Raw genomic sequence first — 15,366 nt, forward strand, 5'->3', positions numbered from 1 at the left:
AGGAACTGTGTTTAGTTCTGAGCAACACATTTTAAGTGAGGGATGGAAATAGCCAATGCCAGGCTGGTCTAGAATAGATATCATGCAAGATCTGAGAAAAGTGTGAAGCCTGAGGGAAGACAGGAAGAGGTGGCCACACAGAAGAGACAGGACCTTTCTGCCTAGCTTCACATATGTGCTCTTTATAGGAACATTTGGGTGATACTTTTCTAACGAAATCCAACCCTTGTAGGGGTGCTGAGTGGCTCCAACTCTGGAAGTCCATCAACCACTTTTGTACAGCTGAGGTCTCTTTTAGGGTTTTCCTTCTTAGATCACAGTTAAAGGAGTATAAAATCATGTGCTCAGGAGCCTATTCCAGACTTCCTTAGTAGCTGTGTACTTTGCTATAAACACTAAATCCTCCAGGGGGTTACATTATAGAAGTGATAAGACTACACAATTAAATATTAGAAATGACCACTGAGTATATCCTGTTTATTGTTTATGATTTACACGAAAAATGATGGATTGGAGTTGTAGAACAATAAACCAAATCATTACGTTTAGACCTGGGCTTTTGAAAAACTTGCATTCCATTTTAACAGTTCACATATATTTAACAGTTTATATATAAATGCAGATCACAAATAAGAGTTAGTTAGCTTAGAGAAAACAATTAAGAAACACGAAAGAAAACCACATAGATCTACCTTTAAATATCAGCATTCAAATTACAAGAAAGAAGAAGACGTTTAAAAAAATAAAATTATTAGGTCAAGTCACTTAACATATAATAGAGAAATAAGAGAAACAATACTTTTATTACTATTTATATTTCTAATTTACCTTCATATATTCTTTACTTTTTCAAAAGGAGCCAAGACGTGATCAAACAATATTTAGGTGTCCTAACTTGTCAGCCTCAGCTTATATCAACTTGTTACAATGAAAATTCTAAAACCTCAATTTTCTTTTTAAAAGAATTTTTAAGCCAACTCTTATTCAACTTTTCTCCTTCATAGCAGCTGTTTACAGATAGTAGGGAGCCAAGAATGAAGGGCAGAAACAGATGGAAAGCAAAAAGTACAACAGCTCTCTTACGTTCAGCTCTCAACACTGCTGGTTGAATTTGGAACCAAAACCTCTTAACAACTGGCAGATAATAGCTAAATCTTAACAGCCAAAGAAGAAATATTTTCTTTGGGACAGCTGCTATCTCGGAGAAGAAAACCAAGGTCCCTTTACACTGCCTAAATATAATGTGTGGCTTATTACAGAGGAATCTGTAACAATGTCAGTTTAACCACTAAGTGTCACAACTGATCATTATTATTTAAAGGAAACAAACAACAACAATAAAAATCACACTAGCCACAATTTCCACAATATACACATGAGAATTAATTTTAACTTGATTTGACTCCTTGACACTAACTGATCATCAATGAAATATGGTATGGAAAGATCACAGAGTAGAAAACAAGCAAAGATTAGTTTATACAACAGTGACTATATACATCAGAAGGAAAACATGCTACCTAATGCAACATTAAGGCTTAAATGTAAGCATTTCCAAAGTCACAGAAGCCCCAAAGAACCCCTAAATTACAAAGTCACCACATTACATGCATGCAATGTTCAGTTTTGTTTTACCCATAAAAGGATACACAGTATTTTGCTGTAAGTACCAGACACATTTACAATATATGCAAAAATTAGAATGCAAGTGTTATGTTCCTTATATTTAAGCCTCAAATGTGCCAACAGTGAAAATTCATTTATTTTTAAGAATGAAGAAAAGAGATGGAATATAAATATGCAGAGAAATTATACAAATAAAATGTAATTTTGCATTTGAGAAGCCATATAAACATTCTTTTTATGTGTCTAAACTAAATTATCATTGTACTACTTGGATGGATGTATACTCACTATGTGTTTTACTATTTTACTTGCTCAAATGTGGCATTCTAACACCCATCATTCTCTGGTGTTGATACCTAACACATCTGTAAGTTAAATATTATGTCCATATTGATACATACTTGCCTACTGGGTGAGATCACCTAAACAGAAAGCTGCCCACTCTTAGTTTGGTTACATAATTACAAAGATGACCCTGTGGGTCAAATTTCCCATTAAAAAAAAGTAAAGTAAGGAAAGCTGATTTCCTCACTTTTGTAAAAGCTTGTGAACAGATCTCTTTCAGAGGATAAATGTGAGGTCAGCATCTTTTCTCTTTTAGAGAAAGGAAATTAAGAACGGAACTGTGTTACCTGTTCAGTTCTGTTCATACAGTCACTAGGCAATCATACAATCTATTCCTTTTTCACCCATGGCTTAATTTGAAACTACTTGTTTTTATTTTAGTTCCAGGTGAATAATTTTCCCAAAATAAATTAGTGTAAAGAAACAAAGGCTGATAATGTAATATGACTAATCCTTGTTCAACAATATTTTAAAATAATAAATTATAACATAGTAAGGTTTAGATATGTTGTAAAAAGGTATGGCCAAATCTGTCCTGGACCCCATCAGTTTTATGCTTTATACAAGACAGCACAATTAATCTTCCAGTTTTTTAAGGATTCAGATTTTCCTTCGGGATACAACAGAATGAGTGTTTTAAAACACTTTATGTTTGTTTTCAGACTTTCCAAAATATTTCAGAGCCAAAATTGCCTTTAACTATATCCAGAATTTATTACACAAATGTGCCATGAGTGTTCTGGACCTTCAAGTATAATTTTAACCAAATAGAAAGGACTTCATAAGGCCATCTAATTCATCTCACTGTACCAAGCACTGAGCACATGAGATTGTTTATATGCTTTACTAACCTTACTTTAAGCACATCCAACATTTCAAATATAATAACTTATTTTACTACCTAACCATTTCAAGGAGATTACCTTTAAGATTTTAAAATTTTGTGATGCTCTAGCCAGAAGTTTTGTTTGGCATTCTAAAAAGTCCTAATTTTAAACAAAGATGAAAGAGTAGGTTATCTTCTTATAAAACCACTCAGTATTATGAACGAAGAGGTTTTGATGAAGCAAAAGCAAAGGGACCAATGAAAAAGCATGCTTTAGAATTCTTTTTTATTTCCAACGAAACCGAAATTTTACTACTGTTGTGATCACAATCTTCACATTTGATGCAAATAGGAAAGCTTAATTATAATCACTTAGTGACAGTACTTCAGACAAAACCAATAATGTGTGCCACACAGATGATTATTTCTTCTGGATAAAGTTAATCGATAAGCTTGACATTACAATTAATAACATACTAAACTAAAGAAAATGAATGCACTACTTCAACATTCAGCTTGAAAATGTTTAGTACTTTCTGCAAACCTAAATTTAGTTTAGAAAGGTTAATATTCTCTTTCTAAACTATGGCATAGACTATATATAGCATTTTAAATATATATATATATAATTATTTGCACATCATATTTTAGAAGGATCTGCAGATTTACTTCGATAGACCGATCTCATTCAAGTGTTCAGGCTTAGGGGGCTTCTGCAGTACTGTCGTTTGCAAGTGGGGCATCATGATCAGGCTCAGAGGAAGCAGCTGCAGGTGTTTCCATCACAGCAGGTGGGAAATGACGGCGGCACACAGGGCACGTCCCTGACTGGGGGGAGAAAAAAACAAGTTCACAGCCAATGGAAAGATCTTAACTGCTACAAAGTATCAAACAGTATCATCATCCTCAAAACAAGTCAAATAACTTAAAAACAAAACCAAATAAACTTCAAATCCACACAGTACAGAGCGGCGAAATTTTGATGCTATTTCCTCTTCATCCCAATCAGACTCAACTTCTCTGAGGGTAAACAGTGTCTCCTAATCATGGTTGTATCTTTTAGGTCACTCATCTTTCATGTAGTGAGTATTAATTAAGAGTCTACTACATGCTCCACTTGGCACTGGTGCTACAAGGGTGAGCAAGGAGTCACAGGGCATGTCTTCACCTGAACTGAATGCATATGTTAGAGAAACCAGAGACCTAATTAATTCACATATTTATTACACCAAATTATCCCCCTAGGATCTTCCTCATATATACTAAAGCCTCACTTTAGTGTAGCACAGATATGTCAAAGCAGATGGACCACAGACCTTCTTTATAAGCCATATACTTCCTTTTCAAAAAGATATGGAGAGTTAGGTGCCTTCTAAATGATAAAACAAATCAATGAGGGAAGGTGGAACAGGGAAAGCAGTTAGACTGGGAGTACATTATTTTAGGACCAATGGAAGGTTATAGAGATGTGTCATCTGGCGATATGTTATCCCCTCACAAATCTTGTCTTTTTCCCGGAGATCTCCCTGATAGAAAAAAGGTTGAAGAAATCAGGCTGCTGAAGGTGACAAAGATTTAGAACTTGGAAACCTTCTCCCTAGAGGAAAGGCTTCACAATAAGCTGCTTCCTGACAGGAGACAGACTAAAGAGATTATTACCTTGGGTTAAAGCAAAATCAATGACAATTCAAGATTGTACAACATACATAATATTTACAATTCAAGAATTTAATTCAGCAAACATTTATTGTGCACTTCCCTTACAGATGGGGCCAAAAGAGCAACATTTTAGAGTCAAGTATGTGAGTGCAGTCTCAATCAACCACACACTAGCTGTGTAACCTTGGATGAATAACAATGATTGGAAAATGAGAATAAGGATACCAGAGTTGTCCAGAGTTGTCCCAGAGTTACTGTTAGGATTAAATGGGAAAACACACATCAATCATCCAGCGATACCTGACACAGAGCAGGCATGGACAACACCAGATCCTTCTTAAGGCTCTGATACTATTGTGGGAGTTTATAAAAGAGGATATTAAGGATAGAAAAGGTCGAATTTAAGTGGACCTACCTAGATCATCTATTCTTACAGTAAGGGGAAGATCACACCAGGCTAAGCAAACATGAGTAAATGTACAGAGGAGTAAATCTGACGAGATAGACTAGATCACAGAAGGCCTGGAAAGCCTAGACAGAAACTTTAGATTTTTTACTTTTTTTTTTTTTTTCAGTACGCAGGCCTCTCACTGTTGGGGCCTCTCCCGTTGCGGAGCACAGGCTCCGGACACGCAGGCTCAGCGGCCATGGCTCACGGGCCTAGCCGCTCCGCGGCATGTGGGATCTTCCCAGACTGGGGCACGAACCCGTGTCCCCTGCATCGGCAGGCGGACTCTCAACCACTGAGCCACCAGGGAAGCCCGAAACTTTAGATTTTATAAAGGAATCATGAACACTTCTGCACTGGATTTCAGATATCAACTAGAGTTTTGACAAAGATGAAGTAGCAGTAGAGGGGAAGCAACAGCAAAGAAAGAGAAAGGAAAGAAAAGAAGGGAGAAAGGAGAGGGTAGGAAGTAAGAGAGGAGAGAAGGAAGGGAGTGGTTATAGAGAAGAAAGGGAGCCATATCCATAAGTAATTAAGCTGGGAATGTGATTTGGGAATTTCTACTGAACTGCATGTAAATATCCTTTATGCAAGAATAGAATTTACTGAGAAGATGTAAGTAAAACTTTTTTTTTCTTAAGTAATTCAAATATACTTAAAAATTATTGGGTAAACATTGAAAAACAGTATATAAAAATTTGAATAGGAGGTACTTGGTAGGTTATTAAATATTTATCATATACATTTTAATTTTTAAAATATTTTCTTGTAGTATAGTTGATTTACAATGTTGTGTTAATTTTTGCTATATAGCAAAGTGATTCAGTTATACATATATATATTCTTTTTCATATTCTTTGCCATTACGGTTTATCCCAGGATATTAAATATAGTTCCCTGTGCTATATGGTAGGATCTTGTTGCTTTTCCTCATATACATTTTTAAAGATACCATCTCATATTAGCAGAATATCTGTACACTGTTATAGTACTCTGAGTAGTCCTAAAGACTTCTTTGCTTAAGATATTCTTGAAAACATCAAATTTCAGGGATATAATCAAAGATCTAATTAGCTTTATCCTAAAATCATTTGCCTATATTGTTCTTAGACAATGTTAGTAAGGTAAAATAGTTTGATATATCATTAATCTGTAATCATTAAAAGGTAACCAATTTTAAACACTGAATTAAAAATTACTACAAGTATGTAGCTAAATAAAATAGGCTTAAAAGACACTACTATCATCATTAACTTGTAGGAGAAACTATTAACTTTAAAAAAGTAAATCTGCAACTCACCTTCTGCAGCCAAATTGAGACACAAGGTTTGTGAAAGAAATGATGACAGGGTAACTCTGTTGCTATATCATCCTTAATATACTCACTGCAACAGATTGGACAGCATTGCTCCTGACCAATAGCTGAAAACAAATAATTTGATTTATCAATCCCATGAAGTTCAATTTTAATAAAATTGAAAACCAACATATTAACTCATAGACAATACCTATGAAAGACAAAAGAACCAGACTTTGGTGAATTAACTGGCAAAAGTGTTTCAGCTTAATACATGACAATTTGGAATTTAATAAACATTGCTTTTGTAGAAAAGTTGTCCCAGCCTATCACTTGATAAATTAAAAAATTCCACTAGGTAAAAGTTTGTCTGAATTAGGTTTCATACAAAATCTAATGAAAGTTTCTGGCAGTCACTATTTTATCTTCTAGGTGCATTGGTAATATACTTGAATATGCAAAGTGTCGTTCAACATTAGAGATCAACTTTGCCCTTACCAGTGTGATCTTCAAGAACAAGGGTCTCTGGAAGACCATCAATGCTCTCCTTACTGGCTGGTGGATTGGCCACCTCAACATCCACTGCAAGAGACTCTAAATGTGCCAGGGCAGTCTGAAAATAAAGTCGCATTTCTTTGTTAGGAAACACTTTTTAAAACAGTAACGAAAGACTATTTCTAAAGGTATCTTCCAAAATTATATCCACCATTATCCTCTTCCTACTGGTTTCTTTCGCTTCAGTCCCTGCCCTTTTTGCCTCCTTCCAAAAGGAACCATCACCAAACCAAAAAATCAAAAAACACAGGAAAAAAAAAATCCCTACTTTTCACAAGTACAACAAAAATCTATCTTGTCTCAATAACCATTTACTTGCCCATCATACTTATATTTTCAAGAGTGGTTACCTCTTCCAACTTATGAGCTTATGTGTGAGATCAATAACATGAAAGAAAATAAATACTTTGGACAGGTTCAACTCATGAAAGATAAAATGTGGCCAAGATTACAAGATGTTCAAGATAAGATGTTCAAGGTAGGGAAGCAAATAATGCATTCCTGAACGGCTGTATCTACTACTAGCATAGAGTCAGCACACCCACATTACTGGTTCACTAGTACTGGCACAACTCATTTTATTGCACTTTGCAGATACTGCATGTTTTTACAAATTGAAGGTTTCTGGCAGCCATGGCTCAAACAAATCTATCAGTGCCACTTTTTCCAACAGCATTTCTCACTTCATGTCTCTGTGTCACATTCTGGTAATTCTCACAATATTTAAAACTTTTTCAATATTATTATAATTGTTATGGTGATCTGTGATCAGTGATCTTTGATGTTACTACTATGACTCACTGAAGGCTAAGATGATGGTTAGCATTTTTTAGCAATAAAGTGTTTTTTAATTCAGGTATGTACATTTTTTTGGACATACTGCTATTGCACACTTAATTGACTACAGTATAGTGTAAACGTAACTTTTATATGCACTGAGAAACCAAAAATTTGTGTGACTCGCTTTATTGTAGTGCTCTTGAACTGAACCTGCAGTATCTCTGAGGTATGCCTGTATTCCTAGGTTATCTGGATTGTGAACTTTATTTAGGAGTTCAAATGTCTGGAGAAAGTCACTAACAGGAATGGAAAGAACAGCAAATCATATGACCATCTAGTATGAGTCACCCTCATTCTTTTGTGGCTTGATTAGCCCTTATGGCTACAATTAGGTTAGAACTGCAGATAGGACCTATAATCACAGGATCTAAAAGGTAGAAACACACCGAGTATCCACAGATGAATGGATGAACAAAATGTAGTTGGTAAAGATAAATATTCAATATATAGTCAAATTCAGAATATTTTGATATCGTAATATGGTAGTATATTAACCACTTTACTAAGAATGAATGTTAAAGGACAAGAGTATTAAAAATAATTATACTACAATAACTTGTTAATGAATACTCAATATAAGAAAAGGTAAACTGTGACATCAAAAACATAAGAGTGGGGAAATAAAAGGGTAGAGTTTTTGTAGGCAATTGAAGTTATCAGCATAAAGTAGGCTGTTAAGATGTTTTATGTAAACCTCATGGTAACCACAAAGCAAAAGTCTACATTAGAGTCACAAAAGGTAAAAAAAATCACCAAGTCACAAAAGAAGACAATAAGAGAGGGAGAAAGTAACAAGGGAACTACAAAACAGCCAGACAACATAATAAGAAGGCATTAGTAAATTCTTATCTATCAATAATTACGCTAATATAAATGGACTAAATTCTCCAATCAAAAGGCATACAGTGGTGAATGGAAAAAAAAAACAAGACCCAACTACATGCTGCCTGTAAGAGACTCACTTCAGCTTTAAGGAAACACACAGGCTCAAAAGTGAAGGGATGGAAAAAGACGCTCCTTTCAAGTGGAAACCAAAGGAAGCAGGGGCAGCTATACTTACATCAGACAAAAGAGACTTTGAGCCAAAAATGGTAAAAAGAGGCAAAGAAGATTATTATACAATGATACAGAATCAACTCATCGAGAATACAACAATCATAAACGAATATGTACCACAAAAAAGAGCACCTAAATATATTAAGCAAATAAAAACAGATCTGAAGTGAGATTAGACAACAATATGATATTAGGGGAGTTCAATATTTCACTTTCAATAATGGAGATATCATCCGGACAGAAAACAAAAAGGAAATATTGGACTTGAACTATACTTTAGGTAAAATGGACCTAACAGATATTTACAGAACATTCCACACAACAGCAGCGGAAGACACATTCTTCTTGAATGCACATGAAACATTATCCAGGTTAGATCATATATGTCACAAAACAAGTCTTGGCAAATTTGAGAAGACTGAAATCACACCAATTATCTTTTCTGACCAAAATGGCAAGAAATGAAAAATCAACAATAGGAAGAAAACTGGAAAATTCACAAATATGTAGAAATTAAACAACACACTCCTGAACAACCAATGAGGCAAAGAAGAAATCAGAAGATATCTTGAAACAAACAATAATGGAAACACAATATGCCAAAACTTACAGGACAAAACAAAAGCAGTTCTAAGAGGGAAGTTTATAGCAAAAAAAAATGCCTACATTAAGAAAAAGGAAATATACCAAACAACCTAACTTTACAACTCAAGGAAGTAGAAAATAGTTTGAAATTTTTTTTCAAAATATCTGAAAAATAAACTAAGCTGAAAGTTATCAGGAGGAAGGAAGTAACAAAGATCAGAGCAGAAGTAAGTGTAGAGACCAGAAAAATAGAAAATACCAACTAACACCTGTTTTTTTTGAAAAAATAACATCGACAAGCCTTTAATTATACTAAGAAAAAAAGACAGAAGACCCAAATAAAATAATAAATGAAAGAGGAGACATTACAACTGATAACACAGAAATACAAAGTATCAGAGGAGACTATCATGAATAACTGTACACCAACAAATTGGATATATTAGAAGAGAAACATAAAACCTACCAAGAATGAATCATAAAGAAACAGAAATACTGAACAGACCAATACAAGTAGGGAGAATGAATCAGTAATCAAAAATCTCCCCCAAAAGAAAAGCCCAGGAGCAGATGGTTTCCCTGGGAAATTCTACCAAACATTTAAAGAATTAATGCCAAACCTTCTCAAACTCTATCAAGAGGAGGAGGGAACACTCCCAAACTCATTTTATGAGTCCAGCATTACTGTGATAGCAAAGCCAGTTCAGGACACAAGAGGCATACCTTGCTTCATTGAGTTCTGCTTCATTGCGCTTCACAGATATTGTGTTATTTACAAATTCAAGGTTTGTGGCAACCTTGCATTGTCAGATGATGGTTAGCTTTTTTAGCAATGAAGTATTTAAAAATTAAGGTATATACATTGTTTTTCTAGACATAATGCTATTGCCTACTTAATAGAGTAAGTATAGTGTAAACATAACTTTTTATATGCACTGGGAAATGAAAAAATTTGTTGACTTGCTTTATTGTGATATTCACTTTACTGCGGTGGTCTGGAGCCAAACCCGCAATATCTCCGAGGTATGCCTGTACAAGAAAAGAAAGTTACAGCCCAATAATCCTGATGAACATAGATGCAAAAATCCTCAACAAAATAGTAACAGACCATATTCAACAGCACATAAATGGATCACACACCATGATCAAGTGATATTTATCCCTGGGATGCAAGGATGGTTCAACACATATGAATCAATAAATATGATACAGCACATTTGTAAAATGAAAAAATAAAAAGCATATGATAATCCCAATAGATGCAAAAAAAAAAAAGAAAAGAAAAAGAAAAAAGAAAACACTCATTTGACAAAACACAGCATCCTTTCATGATAAAAACTTTTCACAGATGGGTATAGAAGGAACATACCTCAACATAATAAAGGCACACAAAGCCCACAGCTAACATCATAATCAACAGTGAAAGGTGGAAAGTTTTCCCCCTAAAATCAAGAACAAGACAAGGGTGCCCACTCTCACCACTCCTATTAAACATAGTACAGAAATCCTAGCCAAAGCAATCAGGCAAGAAAAATAAACAAAAGGCATCAAATTGGAAAGGAAGAAGTAAAAGTGTCTTTGTTTGCAGATAAGATCTTATATATATAGAAATTCCTAGACTCCACACACACACAAAAAAAGTTAGAACTAATCAACAAATTCAGTAAAGTTGCAGGATACAAGATCAACATATAGGAATCACTTGTGTTTCTATACATTAATAATAAAATATCTGAAAAAGAAATTTTAAAAAATCCCATTCGTGACAGCATAAAAAATTTAATAAAATACTTAGGAATAAACTCAAGCAAAGAGGTGAAAGATCTGTAAACTGAAAACTATACCACTTTACTGAAAGAAGACATGAATAATGCAAAGACATCCCATGTTCATGGATTGGAAGAATTAAAATATATGTTAAAATGTCCATACTACCTAAAGCAATATACAGGTTTAATGCAATCCCTATCAAAATTCCAATGGCATTTTTCACGGAAATAGAAAAAAATCTTAAAATTTGTACAGAACCACAAAAGATCCTGATCCTGAATAGCCAGAGCAAACAACACAAAGCTGAAGGCATCACATTTCCTGATTTCAAACTGTATACAAAACTATAGAAATTAAACAGTATGGTACTGTCATAAAAACAGACATATAGATCAAATAACAGAATCGAGAGACCAGAAATAAACCCTGGCAAATACGAACAACTGATAAGGGAGCCAGGAATACTCAATGGGGAAAGGATAATCTCTTCAATAAATGGTACTGGGAAAACTGGATAATCACATGCATAAAGCTGAACCCCTACCTTACACCACTCACAAAAATTAACTTGAAATGGAATAAAGACTTACACATAAGACCTGAAACTATAAAACTCCTAGAAGAAAATACTGAGAAAAAGTTCCTTGACATTGGTTTTGGCAATGATTTTCTGAATGTGACAACTAAAGCATAAGCAACAAAAGCAAAAATAAATAAGTGGACTACAATAAACTCAAAAGCTTCTGCATTGGAAAAAAAACCAATCAACAAAATGAAAAGCCTAGCTACAAAGTGGGACAAAATATTTACAAATCATGTATCTGATAAGGGATCAATATTCAAAACATGTAAGGAACTAAAAACAAAGGAGCTAAAAAACAAACAATAAAAAAATGAGCAGAGGAACTGAATAGACATTTTTCCAAGGAAGACATACAAAAGGCCAACAGGTACATTAACAGATGCTCAATATCACTAATCATCAGGGAAATGCAAATCAAAACCACAATGAGATACCACCTCACACCTGTTAGAATGGCTATCATGAAAAAGACAAGAAATCAAAGTGTTGGTAAAGCTGTGGAGATAAGGGAACCCTCATGCACTGTTGGTGGGAATGTTAATTGATGCAGCCACTATGGAAAACAGCAGAAAGTTCCCCCCCAAAAATTAAAAATAGAACTATCATATGATCCAACAACCCCACTTCTTGATAGTTATCTAAAGGAAATAAAATCAGGATCTTCACTGCAGTATTATTCACAATAGCTAAGATATAGAAACAACCTAAGCATCCACTTATGAATGAATGGATAAAGAAGGTGTGGTGTGTGTGTGTGTATAGATCTGTCTATCTATCTATCTATCTATAAAATGGAATATTATTTAGCCATGAGAAAAAAGGAAATCCTGCCATTTGTGACAACATGGATGAAACTTGAGGGCATTATGCTAAGTTAAATAAGTCAGAGAGAGAAACACAAATACTGTATAATATAACTTATACGTGGAATCTAAAAAAGGTGAACTCATAGAAACAGAGAGTAGAATGGTGGTTGCCAGAGACTGGGAGTTGGGGGAAATGGGCAGTTATGGGTCAAAGGGTACAAACTTCCAGTTATAAGATGAGTAAGTTCTGGGGATCCAAGGTAGCAAAGTGATTATAGATAACAAATTGTATTATATACTTGAAAGTTGGTAAGAGGGTAAATCTTAAATGTTCTCACCACAAGAAAAAAATGGTAATTATGTGAGGTGATGGAGGTTAACAACCCTACTGTGATAATAATTTCACAATAAATGTGTATCAAATCAACACACTGTACACCTTAAACTTACACAATGTTACATGTCAAATACATCCCAATAAAGCTGGAAAAATGTGGTATACACATGCAATGGAGTAGAATTCAGCCTTGAAAAAGAAGGGAATTCTGACACATGCTAAAACAAGGATGAACACTGAAGGCATTATGCTAAGTGAAATAGGCCAGCTACATTAGGATAAATATTGTATACCTGATATGAGGTACCTAAGGTAGTAAAATTCATAAGATAAACAGTAGAATGATGGTTGCCACAGGATCAGGAAAGGAGGGAATGTGGTTAATTGTTTATGTATAATGACATTTAACTATATACTTAAAAGTAGTTAGAATAGTAAATTTTACATTATGTGTCTGTTACCACAATAAAAAATAAACAAACTAGGCTTCCTAGGTAGGAATAGGATTCTGCCTGATGGCTAACATTGTGTTCTCTTGGATGGCAAACATAATCTTTTGTATACTCCTCAAGATCTAGCCAAGATATTTTAGCAACTGTCTTTCCAAAAAGGATTTGAGATGACTTACAATAAAGGATAGGGCCAAGGCCAAAGCAAAGTCAGGACTAAAAAAGAGCGAGCAAAAAAAAATCACTGTAATAAAAGTTAATAAACATAGTTAATAACATTGAACACCAAATTTGACTCTGGATTTGTAGATAGATATTGCAAAAAGAAAAACAGTGTGCCAGTAATAGAATTATTGCCTCTGACAAAGTCACCTTTCATTTCCGTCCCGTGAAAATAGATCTGGGCCCTTTAAATATTTTTCCTTTGTCAGCTACCATGATCTTAGGCTCTGCAGGAGAGGGTGCTGGGAGAGACATCACAGGAGGAATGGGCTGTTTAGTTCTAGTACGCTTGTTGGGAGCAGTATGTGAGGCTTCCCTGTTGTGGGCTTCTGGAGCACAGATGACTTCTGCACCAGGTTCCTTCAGCATGATGAAAGGTTTCTTCAGCACCTGGATCCGGTAGCACATGCAGTTTCCCCAGTGCCTGACAGCTGCAGTATAAGGTGGCCAGCAGCTTCCCCTGGCACGCATCTTGGGTGGTTTTGTAGCAGGAGCGCTTCCAGTTAGTCTCTTCCCTGTGAATAGTTTCTTTAGCACTCCAAAGGTAGGTTTTTGCCAAGATCCAGAGGGCAGATTTCCAGCAAGTTCTGCCAGCATAATAGCATAAACACTTCTCTAAGAGCCATGGTTGTGTCCCCTTCAACACAGCCTAGATCTCAGCCCTGGGGGGTGGGGAGGTAGAGTGCTTCATCCCAGCCCTAAGGCTATTCCTTAAATCTGCTATTCCTATATTCTTTAGAATTCACTTTACTTCCTAGTAGCCTAACTATAGTTAGTAATTCTTTATACTAAACTTACCCCGTTCAAATTAATTGTTTTCTCCCTGTGACTGAGCTCAGACTGATACAGAACTGGTATCAGGCATGATTCCATGAAGTAAGAATGGGATTGGTTTGGTTGAGCTTTTGGGCTTGAGCTCACTGCTGAGCTCTTTACCAACTGAAGAGGGATGCTATCAATCCATGGTCTTCAGTGGCATCAAAATTAAACTATCACTGTGGGTGAACACAATGAAGTGCCAACTAAAGCACATGTCTTGGGAACCCAGGTGGCTGCTGCACCTGATCTAATGGCAATAATGATGACTATAAAAACTGTGATGTGGGATGGATCCTTCTGAGCGCTCCCGCACACTTACAAAGAGAAAGTAACAGACTTGGGCCCTTAACTCTCAAAGTGAAGCACAGTATGAGAACCAGAGCATGTCCATGATAGCCCTTAAAAAAATCTCTTACTTCTGAAAATCAAACATACATGTTAAATTAAATTAATTCTCAATCAAGTTTCTCAAAAGTTATATCACTGATTGATTAAAAAAAAAGGATTCTGAGACTTAGAATGGGCACATCTGGTTGAACTCAGATGAAACTGACTATTTTGAATCCCCATGTCACTCTGAGCCTCCTTCTACCAGTAGGAGTAGCTTACCCTCCACAAACCAGCCTTCCTCTACTTGAAAATCCTGTGATAATTTCAAGTATAGAGTATACATCTCTTAGTACTTCTATGCCCAACAGTATAAAGTTACCAGAAAACTACAGCAGCCAAAAAAGGCAGGATGATTGAGGACACAGACTCTTGGGTCACACCACCAAGTAAAGAATCCCAACCAGGTGAGTTTCTTGCTGATGACAGAGAAAATAAGGACGAAAGACACTATAGCTATGAATTACAGCCGGTGACCAAATACAGAAACAAGGACTAGTAGCTTTGCATATTTTCTATTTGCTTGTTATATGTATATATTTATCTGTATCTACGAACAATTTTCTTTTTTTCTGTCCTTCCCATTTTATACAGCAGTCAACTTTACAATTTAATCTTTATATAAGAGTATATTCAGTATGACTGACAATTTATGAAGTAATTAATATAGCCAGCGATGAATACAATGACTCTTGGGACTGTTCATCTGTTCATTCTGGGGAAAAGGTGAAAACTTCTTCTTTTGTTAGAATAGCT

At 35.2% G+C, this 15,366-nt stretch overlaps 1 protein-coding gene across 1 annotated transcript in view; it reads right to left on the minus strand.

Moving 5' to 3' along the window:
- Window positions 1-462: 462 nt before the first annotated feature.
- PJA2 (praja ring finger ubiquitin ligase 2) overlaps window positions 463-15,366 on the minus strand; it is a 79,528-nt gene continuing 64,624 nt past the window's right edge. The window contains exons 8-10 of the mRNA XM_081230859.1: window positions 6,700-6,814; window positions 6,205-6,326; window positions 463-3,625 (exon numbers count right to left, since the gene is read on the minus strand). Of these exons, the coding sequence (XP_081086985.1) occupies window positions 3,500-3,625; window positions 6,205-6,326; window positions 6,700-6,814 (363 nt within the window). The 3' untranslated portion in view covers window positions 463-3,499. The remainder of the gene's footprint in view (window positions 3,626-6,204; window positions 6,327-6,699; window positions 6,815-15,366) is intronic.

The sequence above is a fragment of the Mesoplodon bidens genome (assembly GCF_964165515.1).
Source record: "Mesoplodon bidens genome assembly, chromosome: 4".
In the NCBI taxonomy this organism is placed as follows: Eukaryota; Metazoa; Chordata; class Mammalia; order Artiodactyla; family Ziphiidae; genus Mesoplodon; species Mesoplodon bidens.